General features: G+C 48.5%; 1 protein-coding gene across 1 annotated transcript in view; it reads right to left on the reverse strand.

Moving 5' to 3' along the window:
* Positions 1-408: 408 nt before the first annotated feature.
* The window catches only part of LOC132817713 (tubulin alpha-1B chain-like), an 83628-nt gene continuing 57096 nt past the window's right edge, over positions 409-26940 (reverse strand). The window contains exons 2-4 of the mRNA XM_060828243.1: positions 3599-3821; positions 2804-2952; positions 409-1377 (exon numbers count right to left, since the gene is read on the reverse strand). Coding sequence (XP_060684226.1) covers positions 409-1377; positions 2804-2952; positions 3599-3821 — 1341 coding nt within the window. The remainder of the gene's footprint in view (positions 1378-2803; positions 2953-3598; positions 3822-26940) is intronic.

The raw sequence follows: 26940 nt of genomic DNA on the forward strand, positions 1-26940 counted from the left end.
CATTATCGTCTGAGGTAGTCAGTCCCTAAGTCACACAACACTCTGAGAAAGAAGAAGAGTCTCCTCATCTCATTCCTCAGTAATTCCTAATCTTAAAACAGTGCCTCCAGGTCTGGAGTTACCCAATGAGGAAGCATTCTTTTCACATTCACCTTGTCAATGACACTCAGAATCTTGTACTGTTTAGTATATGTACTGCTTTAGGACAAAGTGCACTACTATGGCCAGCTACACTCACTATTTTAACTAACATGAGTCCCAGACACCAACATTTAATCAAGTCCACAATAGTCTCTTTTTTTTAAGTAAATAATGTAGTAAATGCTTCTGTGGTTACAGATGTGAAAGAAAACCAGAGAGTGGAAAAGCTAATCCTTTATTAACCCTTGGAACGAAGTTTTAGGTCTTCTAATATTCCTCACGGTCAAGTTCAGCACTGTCAATACCAACTTCTTCATAATCTTTCTCTAGGGCTGCCAAATCATCACGGGCCTCTGAGAATTCCCCTTCCTCCATCCCCTCACCCACGTACCAATGTACAAAGGCGCGTTTGGCGTACATCAGATCGAACTTGTGATTGAGACGAGCCCAGGCTTCAGCGATAGCTGTGCTGTTACTCAACATACACACGGCACGCAGCACCTTGGCCAAGTCCCCACCGGGCACCACAGTTGGAGGCTGGTAATTGATGCCAACCTTGAAACCAGTTGGACACCAGTCGACAAATCTAATGGACCGTTTGGTCTTGATGGAGGCAATAGCAGAATTGACATCTTTTGGCACCACGTCCCCTCGATACAGCATACTCACAGCCATGTACTTGCCATTGCGAGGGTCACATTTGACCATCTGATTCGCTGGCTCAAAACAAGCATTGGTGAGCTGGGCCACAGAGAGTTGCTCATGGTAAGCCTTCTCAGCAGAGATGACAGGCGCGTAGGCAATCAGAGGAAAATGGATACGTGGATATGGAACCAAGTTGGTCTGAAATTCTACAAGGTCAACATTCAAAGCACCTTCAAAGCGAAGGGAGCATGTAATACAGGACACAACCTGAGCAAGCAGCCGGTTCAGGTTGGTGTAGGTCGGACGTTCAACATCCAAATTTCTGCGGCAGATGTCGTAAAGGGCTTCATTGTCTGCGATGAAGCAACAGTCTGAGTGTTCAAGGGTGGTGTGCGTTGTGAGGATGGCATTGTAGGGTTCGACCACAGCTGTTGAAATCTGAGGAGCTGGATAGATGGTAAATTCAAACTTGGTTTTTTTGCCATAGTCAACGGTAAGACACTGCATCAAAAGGGAAGTGAAACCAGAACCGGTGCCTCCACCAAAGCTGTGGAACAAGAGGAAACCCTGGAGTCCAGTGCAATCATCGGCCTGCAAGAAATCGGATATATGCGCGATTAACCTAGATTAATTTACACTGAGATTCAAAATACAGCAATGTTAAATGTACAGGCAAAATTCTTGTTAATTTCTTCTGGTGAGAAATGTTCTTTAAGAAGGAAGTAATGGAGAGAAGTCAATGGATAATTTTGGAAAAGAAAAAAATCTATACATTTATGTAGTACCTTTTATGACCTCAGAGAGTTCTGAAGCACCTTTCAAACAATTAAACAACTTTGAACATTAGAAACTGTTGCAATATTGCAAACATTACAACCAACTTCAGTACAGCAAGCTACAAGAAACAGCAATGAAACAATGTCCAGATAATCTTTATTTTTTTTTTAAGTTATTTTTGTTCCATTCTAGACATCAAAGGATAAAACTGAAATTTCATCTCTAAAAGCTAAAACAGAAATGAGGAGGAATTTGGCTGGGTTGCTGAATATATTAAAAGCTGAGTTATGGGGAGGGCGTAGGTAGCAAAGTGGTTTGAAGGCTACAACCAGAGTGAGCGATAATCTTAGTGAATGGTGCAGCAGGCTCAATGGGCTGAACAGCCTACTTCTGCTCTCTGTTCTTCTAACATTATCTCATCAGCTGTTAATAAATTTCAGTTATTAGTTCCCTGTGGCCAAAAGTGAAGACCAACCTCCAGAGTTGTGACTGAGAGCAATAAATCCTTTAGCAAAAAAAAGGAGCAATTTACTTAGTTAAACCTTTACCACAATGTAACAACATCTCACTTTTGCACTGAAAATGTTTAATAAATATCTCCATTCTCTTGCTTCCTTCCATGTTGATCCTGACTGAGAAACCTAAGATACCACTGAAAGGTAAATAAGGAGTCAATATGAAGTCCATGACAATACCATGGGTTGCAAGCTGACCTTCTTTCCCTGTTTCCTACAGAGGTTCTTCACCTGTCCTTTCTTCTCCCCTTCCCAGGTATGACTGAGAATTCACCAAGGAGTGCGGGGGGCAGAGGAGGAACACTCTTGAGTCCATATCTTTAATGCATTTAATGATATTGAACTTGAGCCTCTGACATTGCACTAAACATAGTCAATTCACCAAAGATCCTCAGACAGTAGCTTCCAAATCCACGGCCACCTTCCATCCAGAAGGACAAGGACAGCAGATATAAGGGAAGACCATCGCCTTCAGGTTCTCCTCCAAGCCACTCACCATCCTGACTTGGAAACATATCACTGTGCCTTCAGTGTCACTGGCTCAAAATCGAGAAGTTCCTTCTCTAATGGCATTGTGGGTCAACCCAGAGCGGGTAGAATGCAGTGATTCAAGAAGGCTGCTCACCACCACCTTCTCAAGGGGCAACTAGGGACGGGCAATAAATACTGGCCCAGCCAGCGACGTCCACATCTCACAAAATGAATGAATAAAAAAAATCTCTTACCAGTTTGCGTATTCTGTCCAGCGCCAGATCAACGATCTCTCTGCCGATGGTGTAGTGCCCACGAGCATAGTTGTTGGCAGCATCTTCCTTGCCAGTGATGAGCTGTTCAGGGTGGAATAGCTGCCGATAGGTACCAGTACGTATCTCATCTAGAGTGAAGAGTAATAATTTTTTAGGATCCAGTTTATCTTTATTTGGCTTTTCTGTCCATCAAAAAGCTGATCTGAAAGGAAGGGTCTGGTGGGATATGGGCTGGGTGCTGGCAGGTGGGACTAGGTTGGGTTGGGATATCTGGTCGGCATGGATGTGTTGGTCCAAAGGGTCTGTTTCCATATTGTACATCTCTATGACTCTATGACTATGGCAGTAAAAGTGGAAGGAAATGGAAGCTCTAAAATTCAAGCATTTCCATCACTATCATTAAGCACAGAAATTTCACCTTATCAGTCAACCTGATGATCACCCAAATTTCTGGGTCAGAAATTTTAAATATTATCGGGTAGGACGAACGCTTACACTTGAGGGAATTCAAGTCTAGTCTGTTCAAGTTAATAGCTTTCTCCAGTGCTAGTATGTTTCAATCATTTTATAATGTTTTGAATGTGAGCTTTGTGTACACAATCCTGAACAGACATTTAGTCGTGGCGTTATCTCTTGATCTGCTATATAGGGATCATCTGTGACCCAAGTATTTTGAACCAGTGTTCTAAATCGTCCTGCCACTCAATGTTTAGGAAAAGAAATAAAGGCTTGAAATTAAAATCGTCATCAAGAATCAGTTTTCATTAGACTTACCAATCACGGTTGGCTCTAAGTCAATAAACAGAGCTCGGGGGACAAGTTTTCCAACACCTGTCTCACTGAAGAAAGTAGTGTAGGAGTTATCTGCAGCTCCATAAGTCCAGTCCCTGGGCATCTGCCCATCAGGCTGGATCCCGTGCTCTAAACAGTACAGCTCCCAGCAAGCATTGCCTATCTGGACACCAGCCTGGCCAATGTGGATGGAGATACATTCACGCTATGGAACAAGAAGTGCAAATATCAGTACACAGTGGATCAGGTTAAGTCAAAGCACAAATCACAGTTAAATTAAATTTATAATCCAAAAACATTTTGATTATGTAATGTAAGAACAATGTGAAGGTAGTTCACCACTCAGACTAATCATGGTGGACAGCAAGTCTGACATTAATCCAGAGACCCAGATAATGCTCTGGTGACCCAGATTTGAGACCCACCATTGCAGATGGTGGAATTTGAATTCATTAAAAGAATCTGGAATTAAAAGTCTAATGATGACCATGAAACTATTGTTGATTGTTGGAAAAACCCACAGTTTCACTAGCGTCCTTCAGGGAAGTGAACTGCTGTCCTAATTGATCTGGCCTAGTGACTCCAGACCCACAGCAATGTGATTGACTCTTCACTGCCCTCTGGGCAATTGGAGATGGGCAATAAATTCTTGCCTAGTCAGCGACGCTCTCATCCTGTGAATGAATTTTTAAAAAGCTATCATCCAGTTTCAGTAGTAATGCGGAAGCAAAACGTACTGTTGGCCTTTATTTCAAAGAAAATGGAGGATAAAAATAGGGAGGGAAGTTTTGTTAAAACTATAAGAAAAACTCATTAGACTACACTGGGAATACTGTGAATAGTCTTAAAAGCCTAGAAAATAGATGGACAAAGTTAAAAATCACACAACATCAGGCTATAGTCCAACAGATTTAATTGGAAGTACAGTAGCGCCTCGACTTATGAACTTAATATGTTCCGGGACCCGATTTGCAAACCGAAAAGTTCACGAACTGAATCAATTTTCCCATTGTTCGGATATTTCCGGAGTCTTTTCTCTTTTTTGTCTCTTGGAGGTTGGTAATGTCACTAGAAAATGATCCAGCTAAACTTGTTTTTTTCTTTGTTGCAGAATTTTCCGAAAATGGGACATCACATTGTCATTTAAAATGTTCGCCTTCGTTCATGCCTTGAATTTCGTACATAGGTTGAAGCAAAATTTTATATACAGTCCTGTTCGTAAAGCGATTTGTTTGCGGTCGTTCGTATGTCGAGGCGCTACTGTACTAGCTTTCGGAGCGCTGCTCCTTCATCAGGTGGTTGAGAAGTATAAGATTGTAAGACACAGAATTTATAGCAAAAGTTTACAGCGTGATGTAACTGAAATTATATATTGAAAAAGACCTTGGTTGACCTTGGCTCATTTGTTAGAATGACCATGTTGGTTTCAATTCTTTCATATGTAAATTGCAAAACTTTTTTTTGGAAGTTACATTTTCAAGTGAACTTTAATAACTGGTGTCTGTCAGCCCAGATAATGTATTGAAGGTGTGAGTTCCCCTGTGCGATACTGTCTGTGCCACATTGTTTAGACTGATTCTAATCTAAAAAAAATGAATTTTTAGATTGTGGTGTTACAGTGACAGGGTAGGAGTGTGGGACAGGTGGGATGCTCTTTGGAGGGTCAGTGTGACTTGATGGGGTAAATGGCCTGTTTCCACACTGTAGGGATTAGCGGGTTTTGAGAAGATTTGTAGCTCAGGTTGCAGTACTGGGTGTAAGTTTACTCAGTGAGCTGGAAAGTTTGTTTTCAGACATTTCGTCACCATACTAGGTAATATCATCAGTGAGCTCCGGTGAAGCGCTGGTGTTATGACCCGCTTTCTATTTATGTGTTTAGGTTTCCTTGGGTTGGTGGTGTCATTTCCTGTGGTGATGTCATTTCCATAAGACCATAAGACTATAAGACATAGGAGTGGAAGTAAGGCCATTCGGCCCATCGAGTCCACTCCGCCATTCAATCACGGCTGATGGGCATTTCAACTCCACTTACCAGCATTCTCCCCATAGCCCTTAATTCCTTGTGACATCAAGAATTTATCAATCTCTGCCTTGAAGACATTTAGCGTCCTGGCCTCCACTGCGCTCTGCGGCAATGAATTCCACAGGCCCACCACTCTCTGGCTGAAGAAATGTCTCTGCATTTCTGTTCTGAATTGACTCCCTCTAATTCTAAGGCTGTGTCCACGGTTCCTAGTCTCCTCGCCTAACGGAAACAATTTCCTAGCGTCCACCCTTTCCAAGCCATGTATTATCTTGTAAATTTCTATTAAATCTCCCCTTAATCTTCTAAACTCCAATGAATACAATCCCAGGATCCTCAGCCATTCCTCGTACGTTAGACCAACCATTCCAGGGATCATCCGTGTGAATCTCTGCTGGACACGTTCCAGTGCCAGTATGTCTTTCCTGAGGTGTGGGGACCAAAACTGGACACAGTACTCCAAATGTGGCCTAACCAGAGCTTTATAAAGTCTCAGTAGCACAACGGTGCTTTTATATTCCAACCCTCTTGAGATAAATGACAACATTGTATTCCCTTTCTTAATCACGGACTCAACCTGCATGTTTACCTTTAGAGAATCCTCGACTTGCACTCCCAGATCCCTTTGTACTTTGGCTTTACGAATTTTCTCACCATTTAGAAAGTAGTCTATGCTTTTATTCTTTTTTCCAAAGTGCAAGACCTCGCATTTGCTCACGTTGAATTCCATCAGCCATTTCCTGGACCACTCTCCCAAACTGTCTAGATCCTTCTGCAGCCTCCTCACTTCCTCAGTACTACCTGCCTGTCCACCTAACTTCGTATCACTGGCAAACTTCGCTAGAATGCCCCCAGTCCCTTCATCCAGATCATTAATATATAATGTGAACAGCTGCGGCCCCAACACTGAACCCTGCGGGACACCAGGTCACCGGCTGCCATTCTGAAAAAGAACCTTTTATCCCAACTCTCTGCCTTCTGTCAGACAGCCAATCCTCAATTTCCTGTTCTTTTTCTCAAGGGGTGGTAAATGGGGTCCAAGTCAAGGTGTTTGTTGATACAGTTCTGGTTGGAATGCCATGCTTCTCGGAATTCTCATATCTGTCTCTGTTTGGCTTGTCCTAGGATGGATGTGTTATCACAATCGAAGTGGTGTCCTGCCTCATCTGTGTGTAAGGATAGTAGTGATAGTGGGTTATATCTTTTTGTGGCTAGTTGATGTTTATGTATTCTGGTGGCTAGGTTTTTGCCTGTTTGTCCAATATAGTGTTTGTTCCTGCAAAGGATTTTGTAAATGACGTTCGTTTTGCTTGTTGTCTGGATACGGTCTTTTAAGTTCATTATCTGGTGTTTTAGTGTGTTGGTGGGTTTGTGGGCTACCATAATGCCCAAAGGATACCTGAGTAGCCTGGCAGTCATTTCTGAGATGTCTGATGTAGGGGAGGGTGGCTTGGATTTCTGGACATGTTTTGTCTATTTGTTTGGGTTTGTTGCTGAGAAATCAGCAGACTGTGTTCACTGGGTACCCGTTCTTTTTGAATACACTGCATAAGTGATTTTCCTCTGCTCTTCATAATTCTTCTGTGCTGCAGTGTGTGTTGGCTCACTGAAATAATGTTCAACTGCAGCTTCATTTGTAGGCGTTGGGATGATTGCTTCTGTAGTTCAGTATTTGGCCTGTATGTGTTGTTTTCCTGTAGGCGCTGGTTTGAAGTTCCCCATCGGCTGTGCATTCTACTTTGACATCTAGGAATGGCAGTTTGTTGTTGTTTTCCTCCTGTTTGGTGAATTTTATGCCAGTAAGGATATTATTGATGGCCTCTAATTTGCTTCTAGGTCATCCATGTAGCGTACCCAAAGTTTGGTTTGGATGGTTGGCAGAGCTGTTTGTTCACGTCTCTGCATTACTGCCTCTGCTAAGAACCCTGATATCAGAGATCCCATGGGTATTCTGTTGGTTTGTCTGTAGGTTTTGTTGTTGAAGGTGAAGTGAGTGGTAAGGCATATGTCCACTAGCTTGACGATGTTGTCCTTACTGATGGAGTTTGTGTGTTTGGTGTATTTGTCTTTGGGTCTTCTAATAGTGTAGTCAGTGTTTCCTTGGCCAGATTGATGTTGATGGATGTGAACAGGGCTGTTACATCAAAGGAGACCAATATTTCATTCTCTTCTATCTTGGTGTCTTTGATGGCATTCAGGAATTCTTGGGTGGAGTGAATGGAGTAGTGTGAGTCTTCCACTAAGTGTTTTAGTCTTTGGTGTAGCTCCTTGGCTAATCTGTACATTGGTGTTCCAGGTAGCAAGACTATGGGTCTGAGGGGTGATCCTGGTTTGTGAATTTTGGGTAATCCTAGAAGCATGGTGTGTTGGATCCATCTAGTTTCATTTTTTGGAAGTCTGTCTTGTTTAATTTTCCACATTTCTTAAGTGTTTTGAGTAGGGCAGTGATTCGATTTTCTAGTTGTAGGGTTGGGTCTACTGCCACCTGTTGGTAAGTGTCGGTATCTGCAAGCAGTGCATTCACTTTCTCAACGTAGTCTGTTCAGTTTAAAATGACTGTCAAGCGTCCTTTGTCTGTAGGTAGGATAACAATGTTTTTATCTTTTTTTGAGTCCTCCTAGTGCTTTCCTTTCTTGTGTATTGAGTGTGTGTCCTTCCTTTATCCTGCTTAATGTTGGTGCAACTGTCTGTCTGATGGTTTGTTGGGTTTCTTCTGTGAGTTTGTTGTTTTTCAGTGTTGTTTCTAATACTGCTAAGAAATATTTCTTGTTGTAATTTAATCCTCTTACTAAGACGGCTTTTCCCGTGTCTGTTAAGGGTGGGTCAGATAAGTTTTTTTATCCATCCTTCTAGGTTGCCTGTGTTATTGTTTTGTGTGAGTTCGCCCACTATCACTAGTATCCTTACAGGTGAGGAAGGACACCATTTTGACTGGGACAACACATCCATCCTATGACAAGTCAAACAGAGATACTCACAAGAATTCCTAGAAGCATGGCATTCCAAACAGAATTATTAACAAACACATCGACTTGGACCCCATTTATCACCCTCTGAGAAAAAGAACAGGAAATGACATCACCACAGAAAATAACACCACTGCAGGAATAACATCACCAACCCAAGGAAACCTAAATGCATAAATAGAAAGTAGGCCGTAACACCAATGCTTCATCCGGAGGCTCACTGATGAAGTTATCTAGTATGGTGACGGAATGTCTGAAAACGAACCTTCCAGCTCAGCGAGCAAACCTACATCCATTGTAGGGATTGTATGAGGGCAACTCCAGTCTGTAATGTTAAAAATAAAGTTTCAGTAAATATGATTTATTGTTAAACCAAGATTTTGAATATAAAAATATATTATTTTCGCAATCCAAAATAATACTGGCGGAAAGCAATAATAAAAATAATTTCTTCTGGCACGCCTCACGTATACTTACAGGGTTGTCATAAAGAGTTGACAAATATTCAGCTGTTACTACTATTATGCAATAAATCATTGGTATTTACTGCCAGAGAGACCATAAGGTATACAAAATTTAGGTCATGCAGCAAGTCTACTATTTGAATTTGCTTAATGACTGAGCCCGGACAGTCCTCAGTGGTAAAGAATTCCACAGGTTCACTACCCTAGAGAAGAAAATTCTCCTCATCTGTGTTAAATAGTCAACTCCTTACTCTGAGAATATGCTCTCTATAAAAAAGAACACAGAAAACAGGAGCAGGAATAGGCTATTCAGTCATCAAGATCTGCCATTCAACAAGACCATGGATGATCCTCTCTCTTAAAGTCATATCCTCACTTTCTCCCCATATCCCTTGATCCCTTTAGTCCCTAGTAATTAATCAATCTATCAATTCATCTGTTTTGTCTGTCCAATGACTTGGCCTCCACAGCCTTCAGTGATACAGAATTCCACAAGATCACCAGTGTCCGTGTGAAGACATTTCTAATCGCAATCCGAAATGCTTTACCATTTATCCTAACAATGCGACCCCTTGGATAAAAACATAGAAACATAGAAAATTACAGCGCAGTACAGGCCCTTTGGCCCTCGATGTTGCGCCGACCCAAGCCCACCTAACCTACATTAGCCCACTATCCTCCATATGCCTATCTAATGCCCGTTTAAATGCCCATAAAGAGGGAGAGTCCACCACTGTTACTGGCAGGGCATTCCATGAACTCATGACTCGCTGAGTAAAGTATCTACCCCTAACATCTGTCCTATACCCACCAGCCCTTAATTTAAAGCTATGCCCCCTTGTAATAGCTGACTCCATACATGGAAAAAGGTTCTCATGGTCAACCCTATCTAAACCCCTAATCATCTTGTATACCTCTATTAAGTCACCCCTAAACCTTCTTTTCTCCAATGAAAACAGCCCCAAGTGCCTCAGCCTTTCCTCATATGATCTCCCTACCATACCAGGCAACATCCTGGTAAACCTCCTCTGCACCCGTTCCAGTGCCTCCACATCCTTCCTATAGTACGGCGACCAAAACTGCACACAATACTCCAGATGCGGCAGCACCAGAGTCTTATACAACTGCAACATGACCTCAGGATTCCGGAACTCAATTCCTCTAACAATAAAAGCCAGTACGCCATATGCCTTCTTCACAGCACTATTTACCTGGGTGGCAATTTTCAGAGATCTGTGTACATGGACACCAAGGTCCCTCTGCTCATCCACACTACCAAGTATCCGACCATTAGCCCAGTACTCCATCTTCTTGTTACTCTTACCAAAGTGTAACTCTTACACTTACCTACAGTGAACTCCATTTGCCACCTTTCTGCCCAGCTCTGCAGCTTAACTATATCCCGTTGTAACCTGCCATAGCCCTCTTCACTGTCAACAACTCCACCAACTTTCGCATTATCCGCAAACTTGCTCACTCAATCTTCTAGCCCTCCTCCAGGTCATTTATAAAAATGACAAACAACAATGGTCCCAAAACAGATCCTTGCGGAACTCCGCTAGTAACTGCACTCCAAGATGAACCTTTACAATCAACTACTACCAAGAAGAAAGTGAGGACTGCAGATGCTGGAGATCAGAGCTGAAAATGTGTTGCTGGAAAAGCGCAGCAGGTCAGGCAGCATCCAAAGAGCAGGTGAATCAATGATTCGGGCATGAGCCCTTCATCAGCCCAGCAACATGTTTTCAGCATCAACTACTACCCTCTGTCTTCTTCCAGCCAGCCAATTCCTAATCCAAACCTCTAATGCACCCTCAATGCCATACCTCCATATTTTTTGCAGTAGCCTACCATGGGGAACCTTATCAAATGGCTTACTAAAATCCATAGACGCCACATCTACCATTTTACCCTCGTCCACCTCCTTAGTCACCTTCTCAAAGAATTCAATAAGGTTTGTGAGGCACGACCTGCCCTTCACAAAACCATGCTGACTATCCTTGATCACATTATTCCTATCCAGATGTTCATAAATCCTATCCCTTACAATTCTCTCTAAGACTTTGCCCACAACAGAAGTGAGACTCACCAGCCTATAGTTACTAGGGTTATCCCTAATCCCCTTCTTGAACAAGGGAACCACATTTGCTATCCTCCAGTCTTCTGGCACTATTCCTGTAGACAACGGGGACATAAAAATCAAGGCCAATGGCTCTGCAATCTCCTCTCTTGCTTGCCAGAGAATCCAAGGATAAATGCCATCAGGCCCAGGGGACTTATCTATTTTCACCCTTTCCAGAATTTCCAATACCTCTTCCCTACATACTTCAAAGCCATCATTCTAATTAATTGTGACTCAATATTCACATCAGCAACAATGTCCTGTTCCTGAGTGAATACTGACGAAAAGTATTCATTCAGTGTCTCCCCAATCTCTTCAGCCTCCACGCACAACTTCCCACTACTATCCTTGGCTGGACCTATTCCTACCCTAGTCATTCTTTTATTCCTGACATACCCATAGAAAGCCTTTGGGTTTTCCCTAATCCTACCAACCAAGCACTTTTCATGTCCCCACCTTGCTGCTCTTAGCTCTCTCTTTAGATCCTTCCTGGCTACCTTATAACTCTCAATTGCCCCAATTGAACCTTCACGCCTCATCTTTACATAGGCCACCCTCTTCCTTTTAACAAGGGATTCCAATTCCTTATTAAAACACGGCTCCCTCACAAGACCCTTTACTCCCTGCCTGACTGGTACATACTTATCAAGGGCACTCAATAGCTGCTACTTGAACAAGCTCCACATATCGATTATGCCCTTCCCTTGAAGCCTACTTTTCCAAGCCACGCATCCTAAGTCATGCCTCACTGCATCATAATTTCCCTGCCCCCAGCTATAACTCTTGCCCTGCAGTGCACACTTATCCCTCTCCACCACTAGAGTAAAAGTCACCGAATTGTGGTCACTGCCCCCAAAGTGGTCACCTACCTCCAATTCTAACACCTGGCCTGGTTCATTACCTAGAACCAAATCCAGTATGGCCTCGCATCTTGTTGGCCTGTCTACATATTGTGTCAGGAAACTCTCCTGCACACATTGGACAAACACCGACCCATCTAACGTACTCGAGCTATAGTTTTCCCAGTCAATATCTAGAAAGTTAAAGTCCCCCATAACAACCACCCTATTACTTTCACTCTTCTCCTGAATCATCCTCGCAATCCTTTCTTCTACATCTCTAGGACTATTAGGAGGCCTGTAGAAAACTTCTAATAGGGTGACTTCCCCTTTCCTAATTCTAACCTCAGCCCAAACTACCTCAGATGGCGAGTCTTCATTCATCGTCCTTTCCACCGCTGTAATACTATCTTTGACAAGCAATGCCACACCTCCCCCTCTTTTACCCCCACCTCTGACCCTACTAAAACATTTAAACCCTGGAACCTGCAACAGCCAATCCTGCCCCTGTTCTACCCATGTCTCCGTAATAGCCACATCGAAATCCCAGGTACCAACCCACGCTGCAAGTTCACCTACCTTATTTCGCATACTTCTCGCATTGAAGTATACACATTTCAAGCCACCTTCCTGTTTACAGGCACCCTCCTTCGAGATTGATGCCATGTTCCTAACCTCCCTACACTCAAAGTCCTGCACCTTCAAGCTACAGTCCAGGTTCACCTGCCCCTGCAGAGTTAGTTTAAACCCCCCCAAAGAGCAGTAGCAAACCTCCCCCCAAGGATACTGGTGCCCCTCAGGTTCAGGTGTAGACCATCCTGTTTATAGAGGTCCCACCTTCCCCAGAAAGAACCCCAGTTATCCAGATACCGGAATCCCTCCCTCCTGCACCATCCCTGTAGCCACGCATTTAACTGCTCTCTCTCCCTATTCCTCGACTCTCTATCACGTGGCACGGGTAACAAACCAGAGACAACAACTCTGTTTGTTCTAACTCTGAGCTTCCAACCTAGCTCCCTGAAAGCCTGCCTAACATCCTCATCCCTATGTTGTTGGCGCCAATGTGGACCACGACTTTGGGCTGCTCCCCCTCCCCCTTAAGGACCCGGAAAACACGATCAGAGATGTCATGTACCCTTGCACCTGGGAGGCAACATACCAATTGTGAGTCTCTCTAGCCCCCGCAAAACCGCCTATCTGTGCCCCGAACTATCGAGTCCCCAATAACTATTGCTCTGCTCTTCTCCACCCTTCCCTTCCGAGCAACGGGGACAGGCTCCGTGCCAGAGGCCTGAACCCCATTGCTTACCCCGGTAAGTCGTCCCCCCCACAAGTATCCAAAACGGTATACTTGTTCTTGAGGGGAACGACTGCAGGGGGTCCCTGCACTGGCTGCTTCCTCCCAGTCCCCCTCACTGTCACCCATCTGTCTGCAATCTTTGGAGTTACTACTTCCCTGAAGATCTGGATCTTCATCCTTGACCAGAGATAATATCATCCAGTCTGTCCAACCTTGTCAGAGTTTTATGCATTTCAATAAGATCCTCTCTTGTTTTTCTAAACTCCAGTGAATACAGGTCCATTTGACCCAATCTCTCTTCACGATAAATCTTCATGCCAGCTCAAGAATCAGCTTGGTAAACCATTGCTGCATTCTCTTCAGAACATAAGGTCTAGAAGCAGGACTAAGCAATTCAGCCCCTCGAGCTTTCTCCACTAGTTGATATGATCATGGCAGATCTATCTTGGCGTCAACTCCATTTTCTTGCCCACGAGCCATAACTCTTCAATGCATTATTAATTAAAAATCTATTTCCTCCTTAAATTTACTCAATGTCCCAGCTTTCACTGCACTCTGAGGTAATGAATTCCACAGATTCACAACCTTTTGAGAGAAATGTTTTTTAATCTCTGTTTTAAATCTAAGACTATGACCTCTCATTCTAGATTGCTCCATATAAGGAAACATTCTTTCTCTGCCTACTTTGTCAATTCCCTTTAGCCCTTATTTGCCTCAATTAGATCTTGTCTCATCTTTCTGAATTCCAGAGAATATTGGCCTAAACTACTCAGTAAGACAAACCCCTCATCTCTAGAATTAATCTAGTGAACTTCCTCTAAACTATCTCAAACACAACATCCATTCTCAAGTAGAGAGACTAAAATTGTGTGCAATTATCTCCAGTTGTGGTCTCACTAGTGCCTTGTACAGTTGCATTTATGGCAAGTATATCTTAGATAAGGTGATCAAATCTGCACACAATATTCCAGGTGTGAGCTCACGAGGGCCCAGCACAGCTGCATTAAGACTTCATTCCTCCTGTGTCAAACTCTCTCACAACAAAGGGCAACATACCATTTTCATTCAACCTGCTTGCTGCATCTGCATGCTTGCCTTCAAGTGACTGGTATGCCAGAACACACAGGTCCCTTTGTATGTCAACATTTCTCAATCTATCACCATTTAAATACTTTGCTATTCTGTTTTTCTGACCAAATGGAAAATTTAATACTTATCAATGGGATGCATCTGCCATGCTTTTGCCATTTTACTCAGTTTGTCTACATTGCCCTGAAGCCTTTTACATCCTCATAACCACTCTCAAACTCACCTGATTCTGTATCATCAGCAAATGTGGAAATATTACATTTTAATCCCTCAACCAAATCATTAACAAGAAGACACTGAACATAATGGACAACTTAAACTTTGTTTCTGAGTTGCTTTGTGGAGTGATTTTGTGTCTGGTGAGTTGCTGGTCCAGTGAAGGTATGTACCTGTGAACTGACAGTTAATTAGTATCAATGGAGCAGAATATACTACTGTAATAATTTCTGCAGTTAAGACTAAGGGGAAAGATCCTGTTAATGATACATCTGTACTGATCTCTGCAGTGTCAACACAAACTGAATTTCCTGTTTACACTCTGTATATTTTGACTATCACACCAAACCCATGTTCATTATTTCTATATCCCTTTCTTTTGCCTCTCGGCTCCTCCTCCTCCTATTCCTGTCTATCAGCCATAATACGTTTCCTCGTCTCTTTTTGGATATCCTGCTCCACCCAACCCTATTCAACTCAACATTACTTCTTGTCCTCCTGACACCATTCTCATCTTGAACTCACCTTGAATACACTGATAGCTACCTTTTGTGTTGGCTGTGAACAGCTCGTTGAAATTTATTAGCAGCTTCCCTGCCCTTTCTTGCCTACTTTCTCATCCACACACACGCTCCATCCAATTCAAATCATCCCATCTGTGCCAGCAGATTAATCAACTACACTCTCCTTTCCAATCCTCTCCCCCAAAATGTCTGTTCACTCATGAGCCACTGCACTGTCTTCCTGATCTTGACTGGAACAGAAAACAAGGAGTAGAGTGGCAGGTGGACAGGGTAGTGAAGAAGGCATTTGGTACGTTTGTCTTTACTGGTCAGTGCATTGAGCAGAGGATTGGGAGGTCATGATGCACTCAATCTCAGGCATTGTACGACTGCCCACTTTGAGAGTGGTGTGGGGATTGGCCAAGGAACACAACTGGGGCTTTGCAATCTCATGCTTGACAAGGTTGTTCACCAAGCCTGCCTCCCAAAGTTGAGGTAGCTGAGAATGTGATAGGTGGATCACCTACCTATCGAATTCTTAGCTAACTTCTCCCTAGCCCCACCCCCTCACATTTATCATTCAGCACCCCCCCAACCCACAAGCCTCATTCCTGATGGCTGATGCCTGAAACGTCAATTCTCCTGCTCCTCGGATGCTGCCTGACCTGCTGTGCTTTTCCAGCATCACACTCTTGACTCTGATCTCCAGAATCTGCAATCCTCACTTTCTCCTGCCTCCGCTGTTTTTTTAAAATAAAAACCCAAAGCCTCACAACCTCTTTATTTTCTTTGAAAGTCAGAAGTCACACAACACCAGGTTACAGTACAACAGATTTATTTGAAATCACAAACTTTCAGAGCATAGTCCCTTTCTCAGTGAAGTGAGAGAGAAGCGCACAGACACAACTTATAGGCAGAGAGATCAAGAGATCATTCCAGATCCTTTGATCTCTCTGCCTATAAATTCTGTGTCTGTGTCCTTCTCTCTTCACTTCACCTGACGAAGGGACTCCGCTCCGAAAGCTTGTGATTTCAAAATAAATCTTTTGGACTGTAACCTGGTGTTGTGTGACTTCTGACTTTCTCCATCCCAGTCCAACACCAGCACCTCCACATCATATTTTCTTACAGACAGCTTTGTACCTCTCGTTGAATCTCTCTTAAAAAAGCCAAAGTAACCTGTTAAAGCCACAGCATCGTCACGGGGTGGGATGGCATATTGGGGGTGATGGGGTATTTGAGAGAGTGATGGGACATTTGGGAGATGATGGAGCATTTAAGGGGCATTTGAAGGGTGATGGATTTGTGGAGAGGATAGGTATTTGACAGAATGATGGCATAATTGGGGCTGATGGGCCATTTGGGGGTGTGATAGGACATTGGGAGTGATGGGGTATTTGGGGGAATGATGGGGTATTTGGTGAGGTAATGGATTTTGGAGGGATGAGGTATTTCACAGGGTGATGGGGTATTTAGGGGATATTTGGAGTGTAAAGGGTGTTTGGGAGGTATTTGAAAGGCGGTGGGGTATTTGGGTGGTAATGGGGTATTTGGGAGTTATTTGAGGGGGTATGATGGGATATTTGGTGGTGAGGGGGCATTTGGGGGTGTGATGGGTAATTGGGGGTATTTGGGGTGAAGGGTTATTTAGGGATATTGGAAGGGTGATGGGGTACTGCGGGGTAATGGGGTATTTGGCAGTGAGGAGGTATTTAGGGATATTAGAAGGGTGATGGGTTATTTGGGGGGGTAATGGGGTATTTGGGGGTATGATGTGGTATTTAGTGGTGATGGGGTATTTGGGGTGAGGGGGGTATTGAGTGGTGACGGGATATTTGGGATTGAGGGGGTATGTAGTGGTGGTGGGGTACTTGGGGTGGGGGGTATTTAGGGGTGATGGGGTATTGGGGTGGGGGGTATTTAGGGGTGATGGGGAATTGGGGTGCTGGGGTATTGGAGGTGAGGGGGTATTAGGAGTGAGGGGTATTTGGGGTGAGGCGGTATTTGTGGTGAGAGGGTATTGGGGTGATGGGGTATTGGGGTGAGGGGGTATTTAGGGGTGATGGGGTATAGGTGGTGATGGGGTATTGGGGTGGGGGCTATTTAGGGATGATGGGGTATTGGGGGTGAGGGGGTATTTGGGGTGGGGGGGAGTATTTAGGGGTGATGGGGTATTGGGGGTGAGGGTGTATTTGGGGGTGAGGGTGTATTTGGGGTGGGGGAATTAAGGGGTGGGGGTATTGAGTGTGGGGGTATTTGGGGGTATAATGGGGTATTTGGGGGTTAGGGTATATTTGGGGATTGTGGGGAAGGGGGTATTTGGGGGTGATGGGGTATTTGGTGGTGTGATGGGGTATTGGCGGTGGGGTTTATGGGGCTGGGGGGTATTGGAGGTGAGGGGGTATTTGGGGGTGAGGGGTTATTTGGGGAGAGGGGGTATTTAGGGGTGAGGGGGAATTTGGGGTGGGGGGTATTTGGGGTTTTGATGGGGTATTGGGGGTGAGGCGGTATTTGGGGTGAGAGGTATTTGGGTGGGGGTATTTGGGGATGTGATGGGGGTATTGGGGGTGGGGGTATTGGGGGTGAGGGTGTATTTAGGGGTGAGGGTGTATTTGGGAGTGATGGGGTATTGGGGTGGGGGTTATTGGGGTAGGGGGTATGGGGTGAGGGGGTATTTGGGGGTGAGGGTGTATTTGGGGGTGATCGGGTATTGGGGTGGGGGGTATTGGGAATGAGGGGATATTTGGGGAAGTGATGGGGTATAGGGGGTGAGGGTGTATTGGGTGAGGAGGTATTGGGGTGAGGGTGTATTTGGGGGTGAGAGTGTATTTGGGGGTGATGGGGTTTTGGGGGTGAGGGTGTATTTGGGGGTGAGGGTGTATTTGGGGGTGATGGGGTATTGGGGGAGATGGGGTATTGGGGGAGAGGGGGTATTTGGAGTGAGGGGGTATTTGGGGTGAGGGGGTATTGGGGTGAGTGGGTATTTAGGGGTGATGGGGTATTTGGGGGTGATGGGGTATTGGGGGTGGGGGGTATTGGAAGGGGGCGTTGATAGTGAGCAGAGGTACAGTCCTGCATTGGTGGTGATGGGGTATTGGGGATGGGGGTATTGTGGGTGGGGGTACTGAGGGTGGGGGTATTGGGGTGGGGGTATTGGAAGGGGCGCTGACAGTGAGCAGTGGTACAGTACTATATTGGTGGTGATGGGGTATTGGGGTGGGGGGTATTGGGGGTAGGGGGTATTGAGGTGGGGGGTACTGGGGTGGGGGCATTGGGGATGGGGGACATGGGGTGGGGGGTATTGGAAGGGGATGTTGACAGTGAGCAGGGGTACAGTACTGTATTGGGGTGGGTGTATTGGGGTGGGTGTATTGGGGGCAGGGGTATTGGGGATGGGGGTACAGTACTGTATTGGGGTGGGGGTATTGGGGTAGGGGTATTGGGAGGGGCGCTGACAGTGTGCAGAGGTACAGTACTGTATTGGGGTGGGTGTATTGGGGGTGGAGTGTATTGGGGTGGGTGTATTGGGGGTGGGGTGTATTGGGGATGGGGGGGTACGGTACTGTATTGGGGGTGGGGATATTGGGGATGGGGGTACAGTACTGTATTGGGGGGGTATTGGGGGTGGGTTGTATTGGGGGTGGGGCGTATTGGGTGTGGGGATATTGGGGTGGGGTATTGGGGGTGGGCGGTACAGTACTGTATTGGGGGTGGGGGTATTGGGGGTGGGGGGGTACAGTACTGTATTGCGGGGGTATTGGGGGTGGGGGTACAGTACTGTATTGGGGATGGGGGTACAGTACTGTATTGGGGGTATTGGGTGGGGGGTATCAGTACTGTATTGGGGGTGGGAATATTGGGGGTGGGGATACCATACTGTATTGGTGGTGGGGGGTACAGTACTGTATTGGGGGTGGGGTGTATTGGGGGTGGGGGTACAGTACTATATTGGGGTGGGGGTATTGGGGGTGGGAGGGTACAGTACTGTATTGGGGGTGGGTGTATTGGGGATGGGGGCGTACAGTACTATATTGGGGGTGGGGGTATTGGGGGTGGGAGGGTACAGTACTGTATTGGGGGTGAGGGTATTGGGGTGGGAGGGTACAGTACTGTATTGGGGGTGGGGGTGTACAGTACTGTATTGGGGGTGGGGATATTGGGGATGGGTGGTACAGTACTGTATTGGGGGTGGGGTGTATTGGGGATGGGGGGTTACAGTACTGTATTGGGGGTGGGGGTGTACAGTACTGTATTGGGGGTGGGGTGTATTGGGGATGGGGGGATACAGTACTGTATTGGGGGTGGGGATGTACAGTACTGTATTGGGGGTGGGTGTACTGGGGGTGGGTGTATTGGGGGTGGGTGTACTGGGGGTGGGTGTATTGGGGATGGGGGTGTACAGTACTGTATTGGGGGTGGGGATATTGGGGATGGGTGGTACAGTACTGTATTGAGGGTGGGGTGTATTGGGGATGGGGGGTACAGTACTGTATTGGGGGTGGGGGTGTACAGTACTGTATTGGGGGTGGGGTGTATTGGGGGTGGGGATACCATACTGTATTGGTGGTGGGGGGTACAGTGCTGTATTGGGGGTGGGGTGTATTGGGGTGGGTGTATTGGGGGTGGGGTGTATTGGGGATGGGGGGTACAGTACTGTATTGGGGGTGGGGATATTGGGGATGGGGGGTACAGTACTGTATTGGGGGGTATTGGGGGTGGGGTGTATTGGGGGTGGGGTGTATTGGGGGTGGGGTGTATTGGGTGTGGGGATATTGGGGTGGGGTATTGGGGGTGGGCAGTACAGTACTGTATTGGGGGTGCGGTGTATTGGGGGTGGGGGGTACAATACTGTATTGGGAGTGGGGGGTGTATTGGGGGTGGGGGGGTACTGTACTGTATTGGGGACGGGGGGTGTACTGGGGGTGGAGGGGTACAGTACTGTATTGGGGGTGGGGGGTGTATTGGGGGTGGGGGTTGTAATGGGGGTGGGGGGGGGGTACAGTACTGTATTGGGGGTGGGGGGTGTATTGGGGGTGGGGGGTACAGTACTGTATTGGGGGTGGGGGTACAGTACTGTATTGGGGGTGGGAGTGTATTGGGGGTGGGGGGTGTATTGGGGGTGGAGGGGTACAGTACTGTATTGGGGGTGGGGGGTGTATTGGGGGTGGGGGGTACAGTACTGTATTGGGGGTGGGGAGTGTATTGGGGGTAGGGGTACAGTACTGTATTGGGGGTGGGGGTACAGTACTGTATTGGGGGTGGGAGTGTATTGGGGGTGGGAGGGGTACAGTACTGTATTGGGGGTGGGGAGTGTATTGGGGGTAGGGGTACAGTACTGTATTGAGGTGGGAGTGTATTGGGGGTGGGAGGGCTACAGTACTGTATTGGGGGTGGGGAGTGTATTGGGGTGGGAGGGGTACAGTACTGTATTGGGGGTGGGGGGTACAGTACTGTATTGGGGGCGGGGTGCATTGGGGGTGGAGGGTACAGTACTGTATTGGGGGAGGGGGTACAGTACTGTATTGGGGGAGGGGTGTATTGGGGTTGGGGAATGTATTGGGGGTGGGGGGGGTACAGTACTGTATTGGGTGTGGGACGGTACAGTACTGTGTTGGGGGTGGGGGTATTGGGGTGGGAGGGTACAGTACTGTATTGGGGGTGGGGGTGTACAGTACTGTATTGGGGGTGGGGATATTGGGGATGGGTGGTACAGTACTGTATTGAGGGTGGGGTGTATTGGGGATGGGGGATACAGTACTGTATTGGGGGTGGGGGTGTACAGTACTGTATTGGGGGTGGGGTGCATTGGGGGTGGGGATACCATACTGTATTGGTGGTGGGGGGTACAGTGCTGTATTGGGGGTGGGGTGTATTGGGGGTGGGGGATACATTACTGTATTGGGGGTGGGGTGTATTGGGGATGGGGCGTACAGTACTATATTGGGGGTGGGGGTACTGGGGGTGGGAGGGTACAGTACTGTATTGGGGGTGGGTGTATTGGGGATGGGGCGTACAGTACTATATTGGGGGTGGGGGTATTGGGGGTGGGAGGGTACAGTACTGTATTGGGGGTGGGTGTATTGGGGATGGGGGCGTACAGTACTATATTGGGGGTGGGGGTATTGGGGGTGGGAGGGTACAGTACTGTATTGGGGGTGGGTGTATTGGGGATGGGGCGTACAGTACTATATTGGGGGTGGGGGGTACTGGGGGTGGGAGGGTACAGTACTGTATTGGGGGTGGGGGTATTGGGGTGGGAGGGTACAGTACTGTATTGGGGGTGGGGGTGTACAGTACAGTATTGGGGATGGGGATATTGGGGATGGGTGGTACAGTACTGTATTGGGGGTGGGGTGTATTGGGGATGGGGGGTACAGTACTGTATTGGGGGTGGGGGTGTACAGTACTGTATTGGGGGTGGGGTGTATTGGGGATTGGGGGATACAGTACTGTATTGGGGGTGGGGGTGTACAGTACTGTATTGGGTGTGGGTGTATTGGGGGTGGGTGTATTGGGGGGGTGTATTGGGGATGGGGGTGTACAGTATTGTATTGGGGGTTGTGGGGTACAGTACTGTATTGGGGTGGGTGTATTGCGAGTGGGTGTATTGGGGGTGGGTGTATTGCGGATGGGGGGTACAGTACTGTATTGGGGGTGGGTGTATTGGGGGTGGGTGTATTGGGGGTGGGGGTATTGGGGGTGGGTGTAGTGGGGATGGGGGGTACAGCACTGTATTGGGTGTGGGGGTATTGGGGGTGGGTGTATTGGAATTGGGTGTATTGGGGATGGGGGGTACAGTACTGTATTGGGGGTGGGTATATTAGGGGTGGGGGGTACAGTACTGTATTGGGGGTGGGTATATTGGGGGTGGGGATATTGAGGGTACAGTACTGTATTGGGGGTGGGGGTATTGGGGTGGGGGGTACAGTACTGTATTGGGTGTGGGGGTGTACAGTACTGTATTGGGGTGGGGGGTACAGTACTGCATTGGGGTGGGTATATTGGGGTGGGGTGTATTGGGGTGGGTGTATTGGGGGTGGGGATATTGGGGATGGGGGGTACAGTACTGTATTGGGGGGTATTGGGGGTGGGGTGTATTGGGGGTGGGGTGTATTGGGTGTGGGGATATTGGGGTGGGGTATTGGGGGTGGGCAGTACAGTAATGTATTGGGGGTGCGGTGTATTGGGGGTGGGGGGTACAGTACTGTATTGGGGGTGGGGGTGTATTGGGGATGGGGGTACAGTACTGTATTGGGAGTGGGGGGTGTATTGGGGGTGGGGGGTACAGTACTGTATTGGGGACAGGGGTGTACTGGGGGTGGAGGGGTACAGTACTGTATTGGGGTGGGGGGCGTATTGGGGGTGGGGGGTACAGTACTGTATTGGGGGTGGGGAGTGTATTGGGGGTAGGGGTACAGTACTGTATTGGGGGTGGGGAGTGTATTGGGGTGGGAGGGGTACAGTACTGTATTGGGGGTGGGGGTACAGTACTGTATTGGGGGTGGGAGTGTATTGGGGGTGGGAGGGGTACAGTACTGTATTGGGGGTGGGGAGTGTATTGGGGGTAGGGGTACAGTACTGTATTGAGGTGGGAGTGTATTGGGGGTGGGAGGGCTACAGTACTGTATTGGGGGTGGGGAGTGTATTGGGGTGGGAGGGGTACAGTACTGTATTGGGGGTGGGGGGTACAGTACTGTATTGGGGGCGGGGTGCACTGGGGGTGGAGGGTACAGTACTGTATTGGGGGAGGGGGGTACAGTACTGTATTGGGGGAGGGGTGTATTGGGTTTGGGGAATGTATTGGGGGTGGGGGGGTACAGTACTGTATTGGGGGTGGGGAGTGTATTGGGGGTGGGGGGTACAGTACTGTATTGTAGGTGGGGAGTGTATTGGGGGTGGGGGGGTACAGTACTGTTTTGGGGGTGGGAGTGTATTGGGGGTGGGAGGGGTACAGTACTGTATTGGGGGTAGAGGGGTACAGTATTGAATTGGGGGTGGGTATGTATTGGGGGTGGGAGGGGTACAGTACTGTTATGGGGGGTGAGGAGTGTATTGGGTGGGAGGGGTACAGTACTGTATTGGGGGTGGGGGGTACTGTACTGTATTGGGGGTGGGAGTGTATTGGGGTGTGAGGGGTACAGTACTGTATTGGGGGTGGGGGGGTACAGTACTGTATTGGGGTGGGAGTGTATTGGGGGTGGGAGGGTACAGTACTGTATTGGGGGTTGGGTGTATTGGGGTTGGGGAATGTATTGGGGGTGGGCGGGTACAGTACTGTATTGGGGGTGGAGAGTGTATTGGGGGTGGGGGGTACAGTACTGTATTGGGTGTGGGGTGTATTGGGGGTGGGGGGTACAGTACTGTATTGGGGGTAGGGGGTACAGTACTGTATTGGGGGTGGGGTGTATTGGGGTTGGGGAATGTATTGGGGGTGGGGGGGTACAGTACTGTATTGGGGGTGGGGAATGTATTGGGGGTTGGAGGTACAGTACTGTATTGGGGGTGGGGGGGTACAGTACTGTATTGGGGGTGGGGAATGTATTGGGGGTTGGAGGTACAGTACTGTATTGGGGGTGGGGGGGTACAGTACTGTATTGGGGGTGGGGAATGTATTGGGGGCTGGGGGGTACAGTACTGTATTGGGGGTGGGGAATGTATTGGGAGTGGGGGTACAGTACTGTATTGGGGGTGGGGGTACAGTACTGTATTGGGGGTGGGGAGTGTATTAGGGATGGGGGGTACAGTACTGTATCGGAGTGGGGAGTGTATTGGGGGTGGGGGGGTACAGTACTGTATTGGGGGTGGGGGGTGTATTGGGGGTGGGGGTACAGTACTGTTTTGGGGGTGGGGAGTGTATTGGGGTGGGGGGATACAGTACTGTATTGGGGGTGGGGAGTGTATTGGGGAGGGGGGTACAGTACTGTATTGGGGATGGGGGGTACAGTACTGTATTGAGGTGGTGGGGTACAGTACTGTATTGGGGTGGGGGGTATTGGGGGTGGGGGGTACAGTACTGTATTGGGGGTGGGGGGTAGAGCACTGTATTGGCCATGGGGGGTGTATTGAGGGTGGGGGGTGTATTGGGGGTGGGGGGTACAGTACTGTATTGGGGGTGGGGGGTACAGTACTGTATTGGGGGTGGGGTGTATTGGGGGTGGGTGGTACAGTACTGTATTGGGGGTGGGGCTGTATTGGGGGTGGGGGGTACAGTACTGTATTGGGGTGGGGTGTATTGGGGGTGGGGGGGTACAGTACTGTATTGGGGTTGGGGGTGTATTCGGGGTGGGGGTGTACAGTACTGTATTGGGGTGGGGTGTATTTAGGGTGGGGGGTACAGTAGTGTATTGGGGTGGGGTGTATTGTGGGTGGGGGGGTACAGTACGGTATTGGGGTGGGGTGTATTGGGGGTGGGGGGTACAGTACTGTATTGGGGATGGGGGGTGTATTGGGGGTGGGGGTACAGTACTGTATTGGGGGTGGGGGTGTATTGGGGTGGGGGGTGTTGGGGTGGGGTGTATTGGGGGTGGGGGGTACAGTACTGTATGGGGGTGGGTGTATTGGGGGTGATGGGGGTACAGTACTGTATTGGGGGTGGGGTGTATTCGGGGTGGGGGTGTACAGTACTGTATTGGGGGTGGGGGTGTATTGGGGGTGGGGGGGTACAGTACTGTATTGGGATGGGGGGTATATTGGGGGTGGGGGTGTATTGGGGGTGGTGGGGTACAGTACCGTATTGGGGGTGGGGGTGTATTGGGGGTGGGGGGTACAGTACTGTATTGGGGGTGGGGGGTACAGTACTGTATTGGGGGCTGGGGGGTACAGTACTGTATTGGGGGTAGGGAGTACAGTACTGTATTGGGGGTAGGGAGTACAGTACTGTATTGGGGGGGGTGTATTGGGGTTTGGGAATGTATTGGGGTGGGGGGTACAGTACTGTATTGGGGGTGGGGAATGTATTGGGGGTTGGGGGTACAGTACTGTATTGGGGGTGGGGGGGTACAGTACTGTATTGGGGGTGGGGAATGTATTGGGGGTGGGGGTACAGTACTGTATTGGGGGTGGGGAGTGTATTAGGGATGGGGGGGTACAGTACTGTATTGTGGATGGGGGGTACAGTACTGTATCGGAGTGGGGAGTGTATTGGGGGTGGGGGGGGTACAATACTGTAATGGCGGATGGGGGGGTACAGTACTGTATTGGGGGTGGGGGGTGTATTGGGGGTGGGGGGTACAGTACTGTTTTGGGGGTGGGGGGTGTATTGGGGTGGGGGGATACAGTACTGTATTGGAGGTGGGGAGTGTATTGGGGAGGGGGGTACAGTACTGTATTGGGGATGGGGGGGTACAGTACTGTATTGAGGTGGTGGGGTACAGTACTGTATTGGGGTGGGGGGTACAGTACTGTATTGGGGGTGCAGTGTATTGGGGGTGGGGGGTACAGTACTGTATTGGGGGTGGGGGTACAGTACTGTATTGGGCATGGGGGGTGTATTGAGGGTGGGGGGTGCATTGGGGGTGGGGGGTACAGTACTGTATTGGGGGTGGGGGGTACAGTACTGTATTGGGGGTTGGGGTATTGGGGATGGGGGGTACAGTACTGTATTGGGGTGGGGGTATTGGGGATGGGGATGGGGGGTGTATTGGGGGTGGGGGGTACAGTACTGTATTGGGGGTGGGGGGTGTATTGGGGGTGGGGGGTACAGTACTGTATTGGGGTGGGGTGTATTGGGGGTGAGGGGGTACAGTACTGTATTGGGGTTGGGGGTGTATTCGGGGTGGGGGTGTACAGTACTGTATTGGGGTGGGGTGTATTGTGGGTGGGGGGGTACAGTACTGTATTGGGGTGGGGTGTATTGGGGTGGGGGGGTACAATACTGTATTGGGGATGGGGGGTGTATTGGGGGTGGGGGTACAGTACTGTATTGGGGGTGGGGGTGTATTGGGGGTGGGTGGGTACAGTACTGTATTGGGGATGCGGTGAATTGGGGGTGGGGGGTGTATTGGGGGTGGGGTGTGTTGGGGTGGGGGTGTATTGGGGGTGGGGGGTGTATTGGGGGTGGGGGGTGTATTGTGGTGGGGGTGTATTGGGGGTGGGGGTGTATTGGGGGTTGGGGGATACAGTACTGTATTGGGGGTGGGGGTGTATTGGGGTGGGGGGTACAGTACTGTATTGGGGGTGGGGTGTATTGGGGATGGGGTACAGTACTGTATTGGGGGTGGGGGGTGTATTGGTGGTGGGGGGGTACAGTACTGTATTGGGGGTGGGGGGTGTATTGGGGAGGGGGGTACAGTACTGTATTGGGGGTGGGGGGTGTATTGGGGTGGGGGGGGTACAGTACTGTATTGGGGGTGGGGGGTGTATTGGGGCTGGGGGGGTACAGTACTGTATTGGGGGTGGGGGGGTGTATTGGGGCTGGGGGGTACAGTACTGTATTGGGGGTGGGGGGTGTATTGGGGGTGGAGGGTACAGTACTGTATTGGGGGTGGGAGGTGTATTGGGGGTGGGGGGTACAGTACTGTATTGGGGGTGGGGGGTTTATTCGGGGTGGGGCGGTACAGTACTGTATTGGTGGTAGGGGTATTGGGGGTGGGGGGTATATTGGGGGTGGGGGTATATTGGGGGTGGGGGTACAGTACTGTATTGGGGGTGGGGTGTATTGGGGGTGGGGTGTATTGTGGGTGGGGGTGTATTGGGGTGGGGGGTGTATTGGGGGGTACAGTACTGTATTGGGGGTGGGGTGTATTGGGTACGGGGGGGTTCAGTACTGTATTGGAGGTGGGGTGTATTGTGGTGGGGTGTATT

The sequence above is a fragment of the Hemiscyllium ocellatum genome, chromosome 7 (genome assembly GCF_020745735.1).
Source record: "Hemiscyllium ocellatum isolate sHemOce1 chromosome 7, sHemOce1.pat.X.cur, whole genome shotgun sequence".
NCBI lineage: Eukaryota > Metazoa > Chordata > Chondrichthyes > Orectolobiformes > Hemiscylliidae > Hemiscyllium > Hemiscyllium ocellatum.